At 55.3% G+C, this 14,828-nt stretch overlaps 2 protein-coding genes across 4 annotated transcripts; both read left to right on the top strand.

Moving 5' to 3' along the window:
- Positions 1-2,507: 2,507 nt before the first annotated feature.
- Positions 2,508-7,066, top strand: cd34 (CD34 molecule). Of its 3 annotated transcripts, none has more exons than XM_053848997.1 (7): positions 2,508-2,623; positions 5,371-5,436; positions 5,505-5,677; positions 5,736-5,816; positions 5,875-6,045; positions 6,123-6,284; positions 6,359-7,066. In XM_053848997.1, exons 1-7 carry the CDS (start codon positions 2,572-2,574, stop codon positions 6,545-6,547), a joined length of 894 nt encoding a protein of 297 aa, XP_053704972.1. In that variant the 5' UTR covers positions 2,508-2,571; the 3' UTR covers positions 6,548-7,066. The 3 variants fall into 3 exon arrangements, with proteins under 3 accessions (XP_053704972.1, XP_053704971.1, XP_053704974.1); XM_053848996.1 differs by having other exon boundaries at positions 5,499-5,677; XM_053848999.1 differs by having other exon boundaries at positions 5,499-5,677; positions 5,875-6,046; positions 6,148-6,284.
- A 1,602-nt stretch (positions 7,067-8,668) lies between these two features.
- pan2 (poly(A) specific ribonuclease subunit PAN2) lies at positions 8,669-14,828 on the top strand. Its single transcript, XM_053848901.1, has 25 exons — positions 8,669-8,751; positions 9,348-9,647; positions 9,757-9,926; positions 10,166-10,286; positions 10,348-10,425; positions 10,490-10,760; positions 10,826-11,171; positions 11,261-11,357; positions 11,444-11,563; positions 11,630-11,749; positions 11,812-11,940; positions 12,016-12,215; positions 12,278-12,426; positions 12,509-12,612; positions 12,686-12,784; positions 12,862-12,950; positions 13,015-13,297; positions 13,357-13,416; positions 13,477-13,567; positions 13,629-13,786; positions 13,849-13,992; positions 14,054-14,233; positions 14,291-14,384; positions 14,495-14,686; positions 14,740-14,828. Exons 2-25 carry the CDS (start codon positions 9,363-9,365, stop codon positions 14,775-14,777), a joined length of 3,618 nt encoding a protein of 1,205 aa, XP_053704876.1. The 5' UTR covers positions 8,669-8,751; positions 9,348-9,362; the 3' UTR covers positions 14,778-14,828.

The following is a 14,828-nucleotide window of genomic DNA, read 5'->3' as shown; positions in this document are numbered from 1 at the left end:
GACTCAGTCGGGGGTCTGGGATGTGGAGGCGTAATGAGCGCCGGATCAGCCGCGCACGCCGCTGTAATTGTGGGATCAGGTGATGTTCTTATCTGACGGACCCCCGCTGGGTCCCGGGGGTCCTGATAATCCGGTGGGAGGGAGGATGGCTAAATATTTCAGCGCCTCCTGTCCAACCACTGAGTCCGCCAAAAGCGCCGCACAAAGGCTTGAATGGCACTTTGTGCCATTTTGGTCCGACCCGGTTCCAGCACACCTGATCCGGTCTTCTGTGGTCCTGTTCACAGACCCTTCGTCCTCCTCCTTGGATCTGTTGTCCAGACAGGAAGGCGAGGGCTTCGCTGCCGGCGCGGTTCTTTGAGAATTATTGAAGAAGTTTGTGTAGTATGAATATTTGATGCGGAGGACCCGAGCGTCTCGCCGACTTGCAGCACTTCAGAGAGCGCGCGCACACCTGCGGGTTATCGAACGTCTGGAGACGCTTTGATCAGGTCTGATGTGGTTTCTGTGATGTCATGTGTTGCTTTAGTACTTTAAAAACCCTTAGTTCGTATTAAATATTTTCGTTTTTTTCTTTAATCCGTTGTTTCTAAATCGTTTCTTTTTTCACAGTGTGCGGGTGTGACTCCTTCAGCAGCCACAAGAGGGCGGCAGCACTCAAGGTAATTGCTTTTCGCTGTCACTGTGTTTTCTTGGGCTTAGAGCGCCATCCAGTGGCTGCAGCGAGCACGCAAGTTTTCAGGCAGAGCACTGAATAACCTCTGGCAGGGCTGTAGTTGAAGCTTATTTTGGCAGGAAGGAGTTTCCACCCTCCTGGAGAGTGTGACACTTCATCTGATGTGTCGAGCTTCGCTGGCTGTGACAGTTTTGAAAAACAACTTACAGCGGGAGAAGGTGATATTTTAGAGCCAGGGAGCTGGTGCTGAGGAGGGTCGTGACTCCTGTAGAGCAGTGACAGGTGAGGCCCACTGCAGCTCACGGCCATCAGAGAGTGAGGCGACCCCAGACGCCGCTGTAGATCCAGAAGATGTTTAACAGCTTTGAGGGGGTTTCCACACCGTCGTGTGAGAACTGGGCTGGGCTCGGAACACGGGACTCGTTTTACGAACATAGCTGTCTGGGGAAGGGGTTGTGGATGTGGGGGAGGGGACATCTGTGTGGGATCAGGGTGATGTTGGGGAGAGCTGGAGGCGGGAGGAGACCATTCTGGCATCAGGACTGTTGTTGTGGATGGAGGAACAAAAGAAGCAGATGGTACAGTGAAACTTTTGAAATCATGAGAGGAGGTTCAAGAGAAGCCAACAAACACTAAAGAACTGTTTCTCCCACCAAATAGTTGTCGTGTTTTGTAAAACAAACCCAGCTGCTCACATAGTCAAGCAGCCTCGGAATCAACCCAAAAACCAGCGAGTCAGTTCCTCCTCCGGGACACCAGGTGTCGCTGTGATTTAAGGAGCCAACTGCATTTAGCTTGCTGGCTCATGTAGCCAGATGTCAATTGAAGTCGTTCAGTAAGTCTTCCTTCCATCCCTGCAGCGCCGCCTCATGTTGCTGACTCGATGTTGTTTGGCTTGTCAGTGTGGCGGGTGACACAGGAGTTACAGTAGTTAGTTCTGCCCTTGCGTTCCATCCCCGGAATGTTCCACTGGTGCCGTTTCCTCCCCTTCCGCCGACCATCTGTCGCCGTGGAAACAGTCAGCCGGGATTCTCACGGTTTTCTGTAATCGACCTGGCGGGAATGGTGCGAGCGCCGCGGCCACGGGTCAAAATAAAGTCATTTCCATGTTTGTGTTTGAGGCGTCTGCAGGGGGCGAGGGGGGTCTCCGAAGGGTCGGCGTGGATGCTGGCCAGCTTGTGGGACCATGTCAGAGCAGAATGGCAGGAAGCAGGAGAGGAATCTGATGCTGGGCTGGTGAGTGACGGGCAGGTCAACAGGATGATAGCGGGTGTCCTGCGGCGCTCCGAGGGTCTTCTGTTTCCTCCACGGTCAGATGCTCACTGGGTCCTCACAGCACACTGCAGGAGTGTCTGTGTTCATGCAGGGGTCATGCAGCTCATGCCCGACTCTGGTGGAGCAGCTCCCATCAGGTGACCTCAGCAGTGAGGTTCCTCTGAGTCATGCTGGCCACTGCTCCACCTCACGGGGGTCTTCAGCTGATGGTTGAACCCTGGAGTGACATTGCTCACAGAGGGCCCCAGCAGGTGACTCTCCAGAGGTCTGGCTCTGGTTCCCAGGGATGATGGGGACTGAAGAATGCAGGCGCTTCGTTGGAGAAAAGTCTGCTTGAAACCTGATCTGCAGGAGGTTTCTTCAGTCTGAATTACACTTGGCCACAGGTCCCTTGACTGGAGTGGCTGTTGCTGTTTTAAAGATTAATCTCACACACACACATGCGCTCGGGGAGGAAGCAGGGGTGGCAGCACGGGTGGAAGGGGTGTGGAAACAGACGGGGGCCTTATAAAGAGCAGCACAACACAAGCCGGGCTTTATCCCGCTCGCTCACTCACTCGTCGGCGGAACCACGCTCCAGCCCACACACACTGAAGAGGCGAAGGGGAAGGTCTGGGACCATGTGGAGGATGACGCGCCTGGCGGGGGCCCTGCTGCTTCTGCTGCTCTGCAGTGAGTGATGGCTTCACCTCTCAATGCACCTTTGTTGGGCTCGTGTGCGTCTGCTTCTGCTCCCGAGACACAAAGAGTGGGCGGCGGCTTGGTTCCCGCCGTGCTCCGGGCGCGTGTGCGGTTCAGCGGGTGGTGTCGGACCCGGGTGGTGGTGACCTGCGGGAGGTTCTGGGCAGCGGAGCGTCAGCTTCAACAGCTTAGTGGCCGCTAACAAGATTTAGAGGGAATCGAATTACTCCCAGAAGTGCTCACCCTTTCTTGAGAGGAGAGTGTTGCTGTCACACCAACGCCGAACCGTCGGACACAGGCGCGTGCACACACACGTGCACGGCTCAGGCACAGTGGCAGCTGAAACCACTTGAATTTGTTTGCTCGTGTGTTAGTTGTGTTGCCTGTGTGTCACGCTGTGTATATGTGTGAGTAAGTGTAACTTCTGGTGTGTATTCCTTTTGTGTGTGTATCAACACAGTGTGAGTGCTCTCTCTCTCTCCTCTCTGTGTTCAACGTTGTGTGTGTGTTGATTGTCTGAGTGTGTCTCATGTGAGAGGTGGGCGTGGCTGTGTGTGTGTGTTGCTGTGGGTTTCTCTCCCGCAACATTCACGTTCGGGGTTGAGGGCGTGAACCGCACCGGTCATGTGACCCTGGTCCTGCCGCTGCAGATCAGGAGCTTTGACTGATGCTGCGTCAGGTGTGTGGTTAACCCGCTGCCCTCAGGCCTGACCGTCCATCTGCTGGCACGTGCCGGGCTTCTGACCAGGTCCACCACCGGCGTGAAGGTTCCTGTGCGTCATGGTGAGAGGAGCAGGGCCGTGTTGTGGCGGCTGAGCTGCATTTGCTGTGCTCGTCTTGGAACCATCTCTTTGATGGTGACGCACCCGATCACTGGGGTGTCACATGGGTCTCCCTCACCCTCCCTGCACCCCCGCCCCATGGCTGTCCTCCACTCCTTATGCAACCGCCCAGATATGTAACGCCGGATTGGATGATGTCATTGCGCTCACAATCAGGAGGGAAAATCCACAGCAGTGAAGTGAGGGGGGAATGGGGGTTTGACGGTGTGTGGCGGCGGTTGTCCCGTGAAACCTGCTGCTGGTCGTGATGCATGTATTCGGTACGGAGCACAAGTTGCGCTGCACTCGGTTCGGCCCGTGCTCCCCCCAAAGACATCAATATATATATATATATATATATATATATGGTTCCGTCCGAGTCCAGGCCATCCTTCTATGACCTCCTCATCAGAACTGCTGGGATCCTGGCTGTTTTACTGTAGCCATTAGCACAACAATGTGTCTCACTTCAGGTGCTGGAACCTGCCGAGTGCTGCAGCAGGGTGACCTCCGGCAAAGACTGGAGCCACCCTCCAGCCTGTGAGTGACCATGGTGGGCGTCATCTGCAGCAGGGCGTGGGCCTCTTGGCAGAGACTCGTCTGGAGTCCGCCTGGGGCGTGGCTCCACTTGGGGCTCGTGCTGCAGAGGGTTCGATCTCGCTGATGAAATCCTGCCGAGCCAGGGAGGAGCTGTGGAGTCCTGCACTCCTGGTAATGAGAAACAGACGCTGCCGTGCTGGGGTCCCTCCCTGGCTCCCCACTGCTCTGTTTCACCAGCATCAGCCACCCTCTCCCCCATGGCTCTCCCCCCCACAGCTTTTGGCGGGAAATGCAGTGACAAAGCAGCGTCAACATGACGGAGGCTGTGGGTCAGCGAGGCCATGCTGTGTTGCCCACCGGCAGCGGTCCGTGTTCCGTCGGTCCTGTGTGGTCGTGTTCTGCCGTCGTTGGTTCGTGTCACCGGTGATGTCACTCGGAGTGAAAGGGAGTTTTGTCAGTGGAGCTGAGCCGAAGCGAGTCGTCGGTCACGCTGCGCACCATGTGACCTCTGGAACCTTCTTCTGAGAAACCGTGGCTCCGATCTTTGGCGCGCTCCGATTCATGATGTCACGCTTGTGTTTGCTCGGAGAATCAGCGCGTCACACTCAGAGGCATCTTAACTGAAAACACATGTCTGTTGTTTTGGAAAATGAGCTGAGTACAGTGGAGGCTGAGCCAGAGTAGCTGCTGCTGGAGGTCGGCCGTCTTGGTCCCCCCTCTGAGGCTCCAGCTGCTGTCTTGGAAACCTTGTCAGCGAGGGTTGTGGTCCCAGACTCGAGAGTTGCACCTGCATCTGCTTCCTCCCTGACTGACTTGCTCAAGGGCACAGAGCAATGCTCGGATCCTGGAGGAGTCACGTCACTGCTGTGGGCTGCAGACCCCTCACCGCCTGGGTCATGTGACCTGGGAGGCCCAGGAACAACATTCTGTCTCCGTGTTGTTCAGTCCTCCCTGTTTTCCCTTCCCTCTCCCCGGTTTTTCCTCTGTCCGTCCACAAGTTGGAGAATTCCGGACAGGAATGTTCTGGTGCTCGCCAGAGGGCGTGGCCGCCGCGGCAGCTGTTGTCTCTGAGGTCTGGGTGGAGGTCCGGTCCCTGAGCGTCGCTCGCTGATGATGTCAACACATGTGTACCCCCCCTCCCACCCACCAAGGTTCTAACAGTTTGGGATCTTTGTCTTTCAAATCTATTGGTTTTAGTGAGTTTCACTTTTCTGAAAAATGCTTAGTTTCAGTTCAGTTTTTATGATTTCTACTGTTGCAGTGCAGTGAGTTATTTGTTTCGATCTTTTCCCTTCAATATGTGCTTCACTAGAGTCAGTCGCCTATTGGTCACATGACCGGGCCTGCTGCCTCCGCTCAGTGACTCTGTGCCTGCAGGTGAAGTGAGGAGTCAGGATGCCGGGGACACGCCCACCACCGATCCTCCAGCAGGTGGCAGCGCAGGTGAGTGGTGAAAGTCCCGCCCTGTTGTTACCGAGTCAGTCATCTCCTCCTTCATGTCAAAGTGGCAGATGGCCCAGTGTCCACCCTAGCCGCAGGCGCCACAGCGCCACCTGCCACCGAGAGTGCCGCACCGGCCGGAGGCAGCCAGCCACCAGTGACCATGTCACCAGACGCCCCGGTGACTGCCGCCGTCGCAGCCGGCGTCGATGACAGCGCGGCCCTGGACGACCTGGTGGAGATGGTGAGCACATGCTTGTTGGTCTGTGGTCAGGTGCTCACCATGCTCCTGCCCCCTGCAGCCGGCCAGCTGGGAGTGTGTCACGGGGAGAGGAGAGTTGCCGGTGCTCTCCCACCAGCTGCCGCGAACCACCAACAGCTGCGTGAGTACGGGTCTGTCCTTGTCACGCCCCTCCCGTCACACGTCAATCTCTCTTCCAGGAGGAGACCAAGCGCCTCTTAATGGGGGTCCCTTTCAAGGTCAAGTGCAAGCCAAACCCCGAGAGCTTGTGTCCGGTGCAGCTCTTCCAGGACCAAGACATGCTGATGCTGAGCGCCAGCCACCCCGAACCCAGCAGCTTGGAGGAGGTCATTAACATTTTGAACTCCAAGGTGAGAGCAGAAGCTCAGGCTGCAGGTGGTGTTTGCTGTCTGAGGTTGAGATTGGCCTTCCTTCCGCTTGCTGTCAGGGCTCCTTGTCCGGCTCCTCATCCGGCTCCTCGTCCGGCTCCTCGTCCAGCTCCTCGTCTGTGTTCGTGGGGATCCTGGTGTCCGGACTCCTGGCCGCCGTCGCACTCACGGTGGGCTACTTCAAGTGTCAGCGCCGGTCTGACGGGAAGGGAGCGCAACTGGTGAGTGGCGGCCGTGTGCCAGGCCCACGTGATGGTGATGGTGACGCCTGAACCCCTGTGTGTTTGTTGCTCAGGCGGATGAGGCCTGTCCCGTGGACCCACAGAACCAGGGCAACACGCTGGTGTCCGTGGCTCCCCTGCATCCACCACCAGAGACGCAGGAGAAGCCCAACATCAACGGGGAGACGCCTGACGCCGTCAAGACGGAGACCCCGCCCACCAACGGCCACTCTGCCGCCAAGACTGCCGACACCGAGCTGTGAACCTCACACTCGCGCTCGCTCATACACGACACACACACACTCACTCACTCACACACTCAGAGACTCATGGACTGCTCCTCGCACCCGGACCCTCCCCAACTCCAAGACCAGCTTGATGATGATGATGATGAGGAGAGACGATGACGAAGGCTCGGCCCGGGCTGAAGGGAGGACGGACCCGGGGAGCATGACTCAGCAGCTGCCGCTGCTCAACACAGGAGACTCGTCTGATCCCAGCAGTGACATCATCATGTCGGCGACCTCATCTCAGCTGACGTGGGTTTCTCTCCCGTCACTTCCTGTTTCCCACTGTATATTCTCGATTAGCTGCGTTTGTTGACGTCTGTACAGTTTTGTTGTTGTGTTTATTGGTGCCAAATCTGTGTTTGTCATGTGGGTCGGAGCGTGTGGCGCCTCCTGTGCTGCACTGGTCCCACTTTATCTGCAGCCACTGTAAACAGGAAGCGACAGTGTTTTGTATCTTTTGTCTAACACGCTAACGTTGACTTGAATAAACGTCACGACAAATAAACTTTTGGAAAAACTCCCCTCTGTGTCGCTGAGAGTCAGTCCTGAAGCCACCGTCACCGCAGACTCAGAGCAGCTCCTCCACGAGGAGCCTGCTGAGGCGGCTCTCGTCCGGTGTCCTGGACTCACCAGGTGTAGCCTGTTTAGTTGGCACCAAGGTGGAGGGAAGTCTGGGCCTCTTGACTCCAGCTGCTGCCCCTGCGACCTCTCACACGTTCATGTCAGCTGTTGATCTGTGAAGTGAGTGGCGCGGCTCCAACATCTGGAGGTTCACCACGGTTTAGTTTTCATCCCGGTCCACTGGGACGACCACACCTGCTGGCTCCTCCGACACCACCTCCCCAGATGACCTCAGAAGTGGGCGGGGCTCCAGCCCCACCAGGAAAACATGACGTCAGTGGCAGCACAAACACCCAGCTGAGCTCTGATCCCACATTCCTCCGCCATGCGCACCCTGGGGGGAGGAGGGCGTGTGTGCGTGCGTGTTTGGACGACGACACACCCTTTCTCCCTCACAGACAAGACGATCAACATGACCTCGGACTTGAGGTCAAAGGTCGTTCAGATGCAGCATGCTCCAACATCTGGTTCTCATGTCCAGCTACAGCGATGACATCATCACGGCTCAGTGTCGGGCGTGGCGGCGACCAGCAGCTGTTGACAGGCTTTATGACATACACATGTCCAGATAGACGTCGAAGGCCACCATTTTTAAAGGTGCAAATCCCTGTCGAGCCAATGGGCGTGTTGCTGGTGGCGACATTCCTCCACCAGGTCTCCTCAGACCCTCGCTCTGCTCCCGGGTCTGCACCGTGGTGCCCACCTAACCATGTCCAACAGTAACAATGACCCCCCGCTGCGTGTGTCCCGCAGCCTCCGACATCTGCAGCAGGATCTGGAAGCCATTTCCCTGCTGCTGATGACAGTGACGTCACAGCCGAACGAGCGTCCCGCAGGTGTGAAAGCTCCGGCGGTTTACTGGCGGAAAGCTGCAGAAAACATTTTCACTGCGGCGTTTTAGGCGAGGCTCATCACTGAAAACAACGGCTGTCAGCTGGTCACGTCACCGCCGTCACAGGAACGAGGCGACGCGTTATTTATGTGTCATTCGCGCCCTCTTCTGGCAAAGATTTAGCACTGCATTCGAAAATGACATTTTCAAAAACCGAAAACATCAGACCATTCACTTCGATTTGGATGCAATGTTGTACGCAATCACTGGCCACAAGGTGGCGCTGCACATGTTGATGGCATCTTCTCTGTTGAGTGACCCTCAAGTCCTGCAGGTCCAGTTTGACTGGATCCGTTTTGGATCCACAAGTGAATCGAGGAAGTCAAGTGTCCCTGGTTCGATTAAAACGAAAGATGGTGTCAGCGCATGACAGAGGCGCGGTGTGGTCCGACACTGAGAGGGTGTGGTCAGGCAGACAAAAAAGAAAGTTAAAGAAAGCTGTTACGTTTTAAGTTTAGGTGTGCTGTACTTGAAGTACTGCTTTTGTGAATAATTTGATCCATGTTATACATGGAAAAACAAAGAAATAATGATTGTCATGTGACGTCAGCCATCCTGACCCGGAGACGATTGAGCGGAACACAACAAGTGACCCCGGAAGTTGTTTTGTTATTGTTGTTATTGCTGCAGCGAGCATGACTGCGAAGTTGCTCTTGAATTATCGGTAAAAAAGTAATTTTGCATCAAGTATTGTTGTATGTTTCTTAAGCAGTAGCTGCTTTGTGTTCACTGCACGAGCTTAAAGACGGCCACTTAAGGTGTAGTGGAGCTTCCACGTAAGGTAGCCGGCGAGCTAACACGTAGCTGAATGAGTTCACCTTAATAACAAATTTCACCTCATCGTTTTGTTAATAATCAATGTGTGTGAGACAGTATTTTGTCTTTGTAGCACGCTCGTTATGTGTCCTCTATTTGTTACCCGACAGTCGCCTTGGCTATTGTGGTTTGTTGTTATGTATCTATTGTGTTTTATCATATTAAAGACCATTTGTGTAGTTGATGTTATTAATTTAATAACACTACAATTTGCTTCATGAATATTTATGGACACGGGAGTTACAAACGTTTGTTTGCTCCTCTTCTAAGGTTAAATGGTTTGTTTTAGATGTCTGCTTGATTCACAGTTTAAAAGATGTGTTTCACATCCTCAGGTTTTACTTCTTTACATCATCTCATGAAGGCCAACACCTGATGTTCTATACTCTGAGATAACATGTATGTGATGGATCCAGATTGAGGCTTTAATGTTTCTGTCTACAGCTCCTAACATTCAGAATGAACTTTGACGGTTTGGAAGCAGGGATGGCCGATTACCCCGCTGGCCTCCACGGCACTCTGGACCCAGGCCTGGAGCCCTCCATGGATCCTCATTTGAACCCAAACCTTCTGCAGGGTGTGGAGTTGGACCCTGAGAGCCTGGCAGTGCCAGTGCCAGAACAGGTGCACCTGATGGAAGGCATGTTCTCGGAGCTACACAGCGCTGTCTCCGAAGTGGGAATACCTGTGACGGCGTGCCACTTTGACCTGCAGGAGGAGATGTTGTGGATGGGAAACCACAGAGTGAGTTCCTCAAACTACTTGAATGCACCTTCCGTTGTGTTCAATTTTTGCTTGAAGATCATTTCTATTGTTTTTATATATGTATCTATATGTCTTTCTCTCTTGTCAGGGTCATGTAACGTCATTCTTTGGACCAACAATGGGGCGCTATTCGTCATTCCAAGTTCACTCGACAGATGACATCAGACATATCCAGAGTCTGGAGACAGGCGTTCTCTTCCTTTCCAAGAACAATCTAAAGTGTTGCACTCGTGGAGGACTCGTCATGTTTGACTACCCGTGAGAGACTTGTACACAGATGATACATTACATTCTGCTTCCATTGTGTGACATCCAGGAGCACAATCTCTTTCCTGACTCTAGCTAACTGGAGCACAGTTAGCCATTGCTGAATGTTGAATATAACCACAGTCTGAAGGTGACGGTGCAGTGAGGAGCTTGTGTTGTGTGTTTGGTCAGCTGAACATGTTGAGGTCATGGCATCATCTTGAAGCCCCAGTGCTGTGTCTGTGTGGCAGGATGGAGGAGGGGGCCGACATGCACAGCCTGCTGATGACTGACACCAACACGCTGCTGATGGGCGGCCTGCAGAACTACGTCACAGAGTTGGACTTGAATTCTGTTCAGGAAACTCAGAAGGTGAATGTTTGATGTCCAGGGACCAAATCAGAGGTTATACGACACGTGTTCTTGTTGTCAGTTCTCGTTGGAGCTTCCGGGCGTGGCTATCATGCGGCAGACAGGTCGTCACTTCTTCTGCGGCCACACGTCAGGCAAGGTAGGCGGCAGCGCTCGGCTTGTTCGTCCTCCCTTGTTCACCTCTGGTGGCTTGTTTGTGTCAGATCACGCTCCGCGACCTGCGCAGCTTCAAGATGGAGCAAGAGTTTGACGCCTTCTCTGGCAGCTTGTCAGACTTTGACGTGCACGGTAACCTGCTGGCGGCGTGCGGCTTCTCCAGCCGCGGCCTGAACGCTCTGGCCTGCGACCGCTTCCTCATGGTCTACGACCTGCGGATGATGCGCGCCGTCACGCCACTGCAGGTTCACGTGGACCCGCTGTTTCTGCGGTTCATTCCCACTTACACATCCCGCCTGGCTATCATCTCACAGACAGGTTTGTCAGGGAATCTGGTGAAGGTTCTGAATCTCCATCAGGACTGAAACCTCCTGCCCCTGCAGGTCAGTGTCAGTTCTGCGAACCCACCGGACTCGCCAACATGGCCGACATCTTCCACGTCAACACGGTGGGCCAGCTGCTCATGAGCTTCGACGTGTCGTCCAGCAAGCAGGCCTTGGCCTTCGGGGACTCGGGCGGCTGTGTGCACTTGTGGTCTGACGCTCCGGAGGTGACGTTCAACGACTACTCCAGAGAGACGGAGTTCGCTCTGCCGTGTCTGGTGGACTCGCTGCCGCAGCTGGACTGGAACCACGACTTGCTGCCTCTGTCCCTCATCCCCACGCCGCTGACCAGCACTGAGCCGCTCCTGTCAGACTGGCCTGCCACCCTGGTCTCACCCAGTCCCAGGTAACAGCTCCTGCAGCAGCAGAGGCTTGAGCTGAGCACACTGCTCCTGAGGCTTCCTCAGATTTAAACCCAAGCCTCTCTGACTCCAGACGAGCTCCTCCAGTGGACCCAGAAATCCTTCGCACCATGAAGACGGTGGGGTTCATCGGCTATGCAGCAAACCCTCGCACTCGCCCCCGAAACCAGGTGACTTTTCTTAGACTGGTGAAAAGTTTCAGGGTGAAGAAACCAGAAAGAGGAAGAGCTGCTCTGCTCTGCTCTCGCACCTCCAGGTCCCGTACAAGATCAAGGACGTGGAGTTGGATTACGACAGCTACAATCAAATCCCGGAGTCTCCCATCGGACGAGACGAGGAGCCGCACCTCTATATGGTCCCCAAAAAGTATCGCAAGGTCTGACAGCAGCGCAGTCACATGACAGCTGAAGTTGAGTGTGAGATGTGAGGTTTGTCTCGTCAGGTGACCATCAAGTACTCCAAACTGGGTCTGGAGGACTTCGACTTCAAGCACTACAACAGAACCTTGTTCGCCGGTCTGGAGCCGCACATCCCGAATGCCTACTGCAACTGCATGATTCAGGTAGTGCGAGGACCGGTGCGATACTTCCTGTCCTGCGTGCTCACGGCTGGCGGTGTGTTCAGGTTCTGTACTTTGTGGAGCCAATCCGGTGTCTGGTCCAGAACCATCTGTGTCAAAAGGAGTTTTGTCTGGCGTGTGAGCTGGGGTTCCTCTTCCACATGTTGGACCTGTCCAGAGGTGACCCCTGTCAGGTACCAGCATCACCCCCCCTCCTCCAAACTGCAGCCCAGGGTGGTAGCTTCACGCCCTCCTTCTCTCTACACCAGGCCAGTAACTTCCTGAGAGCCTTCAGAACCATCCCAGAAGCTTCAGCTCTGGGTCTGATTCTGGCCGACTCGGATGAGCAGACAGGAAAAGCCCGACTGGGCCGACTGATCCAGAGCTGGAACCGCTTCATCCTGACCCAGCTGCACCAGGAGACCCAGGAGCAGGAGGGTCCACAGGCCTACAGGGGGGCCAGCAACAGGTGGCTCCATCCCCGGTACTGATGTAGGATGAAGGACTGACTCGGCTGCCTCTGTGTTTCAGCTCGCTGGGCTCCTCGGGCGAGTCGGTCATCGGGAAGCTGTTCGGCTGCGAGGTGGAGAACAGTAGCTTGTGCCGCTGCGGCAAAGAGACGGTGCGCTCCTCTGTCAGCCTGCTCTTCACCATGCACTACCCGGAGCACAACTCCCAGGGTGAGGGACATCATGTGACTCGACGGTGGTTCTGGAGTGGTGCTGTCGCACCTGGCTGAGCAGCTCTGTCTGTCGTCCACAGAGAAGATGAAGGAGTATGACTTTGCAGAGATCCTGAAGCGAAGCATCTGCCTGGAGCAGAGCACACAGGCCTGGTGTGACAACTGTGAGAAGTACCAGCCCACGGTCAGTCCGCACACGTGTCTGCTTGTTCAGCGCAGAACATTGCTGCTGCATGTCCACCTGTCGCCTCCTGCAGGTACAAACCAGGAACATCCGTTGTCTCCCGGACGTGCTGGTGATCAACTGCGAGGTGAACAGCGCCAAAGAAGCGGAGTTCTGGAGGGTCCAGGCCGAGGTGATCACCCGTGCAGCACTGCTGAAGACCAAGAGTCCAGTCCTCTTCCATGCCTGAAGAACACATTTGTCTTCCAGTTCTCCTTCAACAAAGCCATGCAGAAGGAGGCGGCGGAGCCCGTCGTCCCCAAAGAAGCGCAGCCGATGCCCACCGAGTGGTGTTTGGAGTAAGAGCAGCCTTTTCTGTGACGTCTGCACTGTGAGCTTGTGACACGTGTCCGACGTTCTCAGCGGCGAGGACTTCAGCAGCATGGAGGGCTTCACCTTTGACACGCGGGCCGAGGACTTGCGTCACGTGTGGATCCCCCTCACCATGAAGATGTGCGTCAGTAAGACTCAGGGCCTGGAGGTCAGCAGCTGGACGGGCAGCGAGGAGCTGACTGCAGAAGAGGAGGCGGAGGGCGCCGCGCTCTACGACCTGGTGGTGACCGTCCCACACGTGCTGGACACTCGCACCGGCGGGAACCTGGTGGCTCACATCAAAGTGGGCGAAACCTACCACCAACGCAAAGAGGTGCGTGCCAGATCTGAGCGCTGCCGGCAGACGCCAGCTGTGACCCCGCTGTGTTTCAGGGAGTCACGCACCAGCAGTGGTACCTCTTCAACGACTTCCTGATCGAGCCCATTGACAAGGTGAGTCACTGCCTGCTGGTCCAGTTACTGACCAGTCATCATGGACCTTTTCCCCTGCAGACTGAAGCTGCGCAGTTTGACGTGAGCTGGAAAGTTCCCGCCGTTCTCTACTTCGCCAGGAGGAACTACCAGAGCAAATACGACCTCCGCAGTAAGAGACTGGCGTCTTCCTGTCTGACACGCTCTCCACCCACACACGCTTGTGTCTCCAGTCAAGAACCCCATCGACGCCAGCGTGCTGCTGACTGAGGCGTCGCTGGCTCGGAAGCAGAGGAAGAGTCACGCCACCTTCATCCCTCTGATGGTCAGCGAGATGCCGCAGGCTGGGGACCTCGTGGGTCTGGACGCCGAGTTCGTCACGCTCAACCAGGTCAGTCCACAAGACTCGCTGCTTTTGAAGCAATTCACTGAACTGTGTGTGTGTGTGTGCAGGAGGAAGCAGAGCTGCGGAGTGACGGGACCAAGTCGACCATCAAGCCCAGCCAGATGTCAGTGGCCAGGATCACGTGTGTGCGAGGGCAAGGTCCCAATGAGGGCGTCCCCTTCATCGACGACTACATCTCCACGCAAGAACAGGTGAGTGCTGGAGCCCACCTTTGTTGTCCAAGTCAGGATCGCTGACCCTCGTCCCACCCAGGTGGTCGACTACCTGACCCAGTACTCGGGTATCAAACCTGGAGATCTGGACGCTAAGATCTCCTCAAAGCACCTGACGACACTCAAATCCACGTACCTGAAGCTCAGGTTCCTCATCGACACCGGAGTCCGCTTCGTGGGACATGGCCTTCAGAAAGACTTCCGGGTCATCAACTTAATGGTCAGTGTGTTTGTCCCTGGAAGCTGAGACACCCTGCTGACCTGCGGACCGTTCCAGGTCCTGAAAGACCAAGTGGTCGATACAGTCTACCTGTTCCACCTGCCGCGCAAGAGGATGATTTCGTTACGATTCCTGGCCTGGTACTTCCTTGGTGAGTCATGTACAAAAGATATTTTTCACTTCTCACTGAAGCAGTCAGCAGCGTCTCGGCTGCATCCTGAGCACAAACACCACAGTTTTGACAGAGCCACCTTCTTCCAGACTTGAACATTCAAGGAGAAACTCACGACAGCATTGAAGACGCTCGCACAGCGCTGCAGCTCTACAGGAAGTACCTGGAGCTGAGTCGCAGAGGTGGCGCCGATGAGGTCCGGAAGGTGCTGAAGGGGCTCTACGAGAAGGGACGGCAGCTGGACTGGAAGGTTCCGGAGTCCGAGTCCAGCGACACGCCAGGTAGCAAAGTCACACATGGTTGAAGCAGCTGCTGAGCGACTTTCTCCCCCCAGCAGGTGGCGCCGTCTTCTCCTCTGTGATCGGACTCTGAGAATGTATTTTTGTTACGCTGTAAATAAATGAGTCACAAATGACACCAGAC

The sequence above is a fragment of the Synchiropus splendidus genome, chromosome 18 (genome assembly GCF_027744825.2).
Source record: "Synchiropus splendidus isolate RoL2022-P1 chromosome 18, RoL_Sspl_1.0, whole genome shotgun sequence".
Taxonomy (NCBI): Eukaryota; Metazoa; Chordata; class Actinopteri; order Syngnathiformes; family Callionymidae; genus Synchiropus; species Synchiropus splendidus.
This window is presented reverse-complemented; position numbering and strand designations above follow the sequence as displayed.

Bases quoted from the DNA above. Each gene is read 5' to 3' on its own strand.
- pan2 (XM_053848901.1), top strand. From the start codon at position 9,363: ATGAACTTTGACGGTTTGGAAGCAGGGATGGCCGATTACCCCGCTGGC. The intron at 10,287-10,347 runs GTGAATGTTTGA...TCTTGTTGTCAG, and splicing joins CTGTTCAGGAAACTCAGAAG to TTCTCGTTGGAGCTTCCGGG. The intron at 12,785-12,861 runs GTGATCACCCGT...TTTGTCTTCCAG, and splicing joins TCTGGAGGGTCCAGGCCGAG to TTCTCCTTCAACAAAGCCAT.
- cd34 (XM_053848996.1), top strand. From the start codon at position 2,572: ATGTGGAGGATGACGCGCCTGGCGGGGGCCCTGCTGCTTCTGCTGCTC. The intron at 2,624-5,370 runs GTGAGTGATGGC...CTGTGCCTGCAG, and splicing joins GCTGCTTCTGCTGCTCTGCA to GTGAAGTGAGGAGTCAGGAT. The intron at 5,437-5,498 runs GTGAGTGGTGAA...TTCATGTCAAAG, and splicing joins TCCAGCAGGTGGCAGCGCAG to TGGCAGATGGCCCAGTGTCC.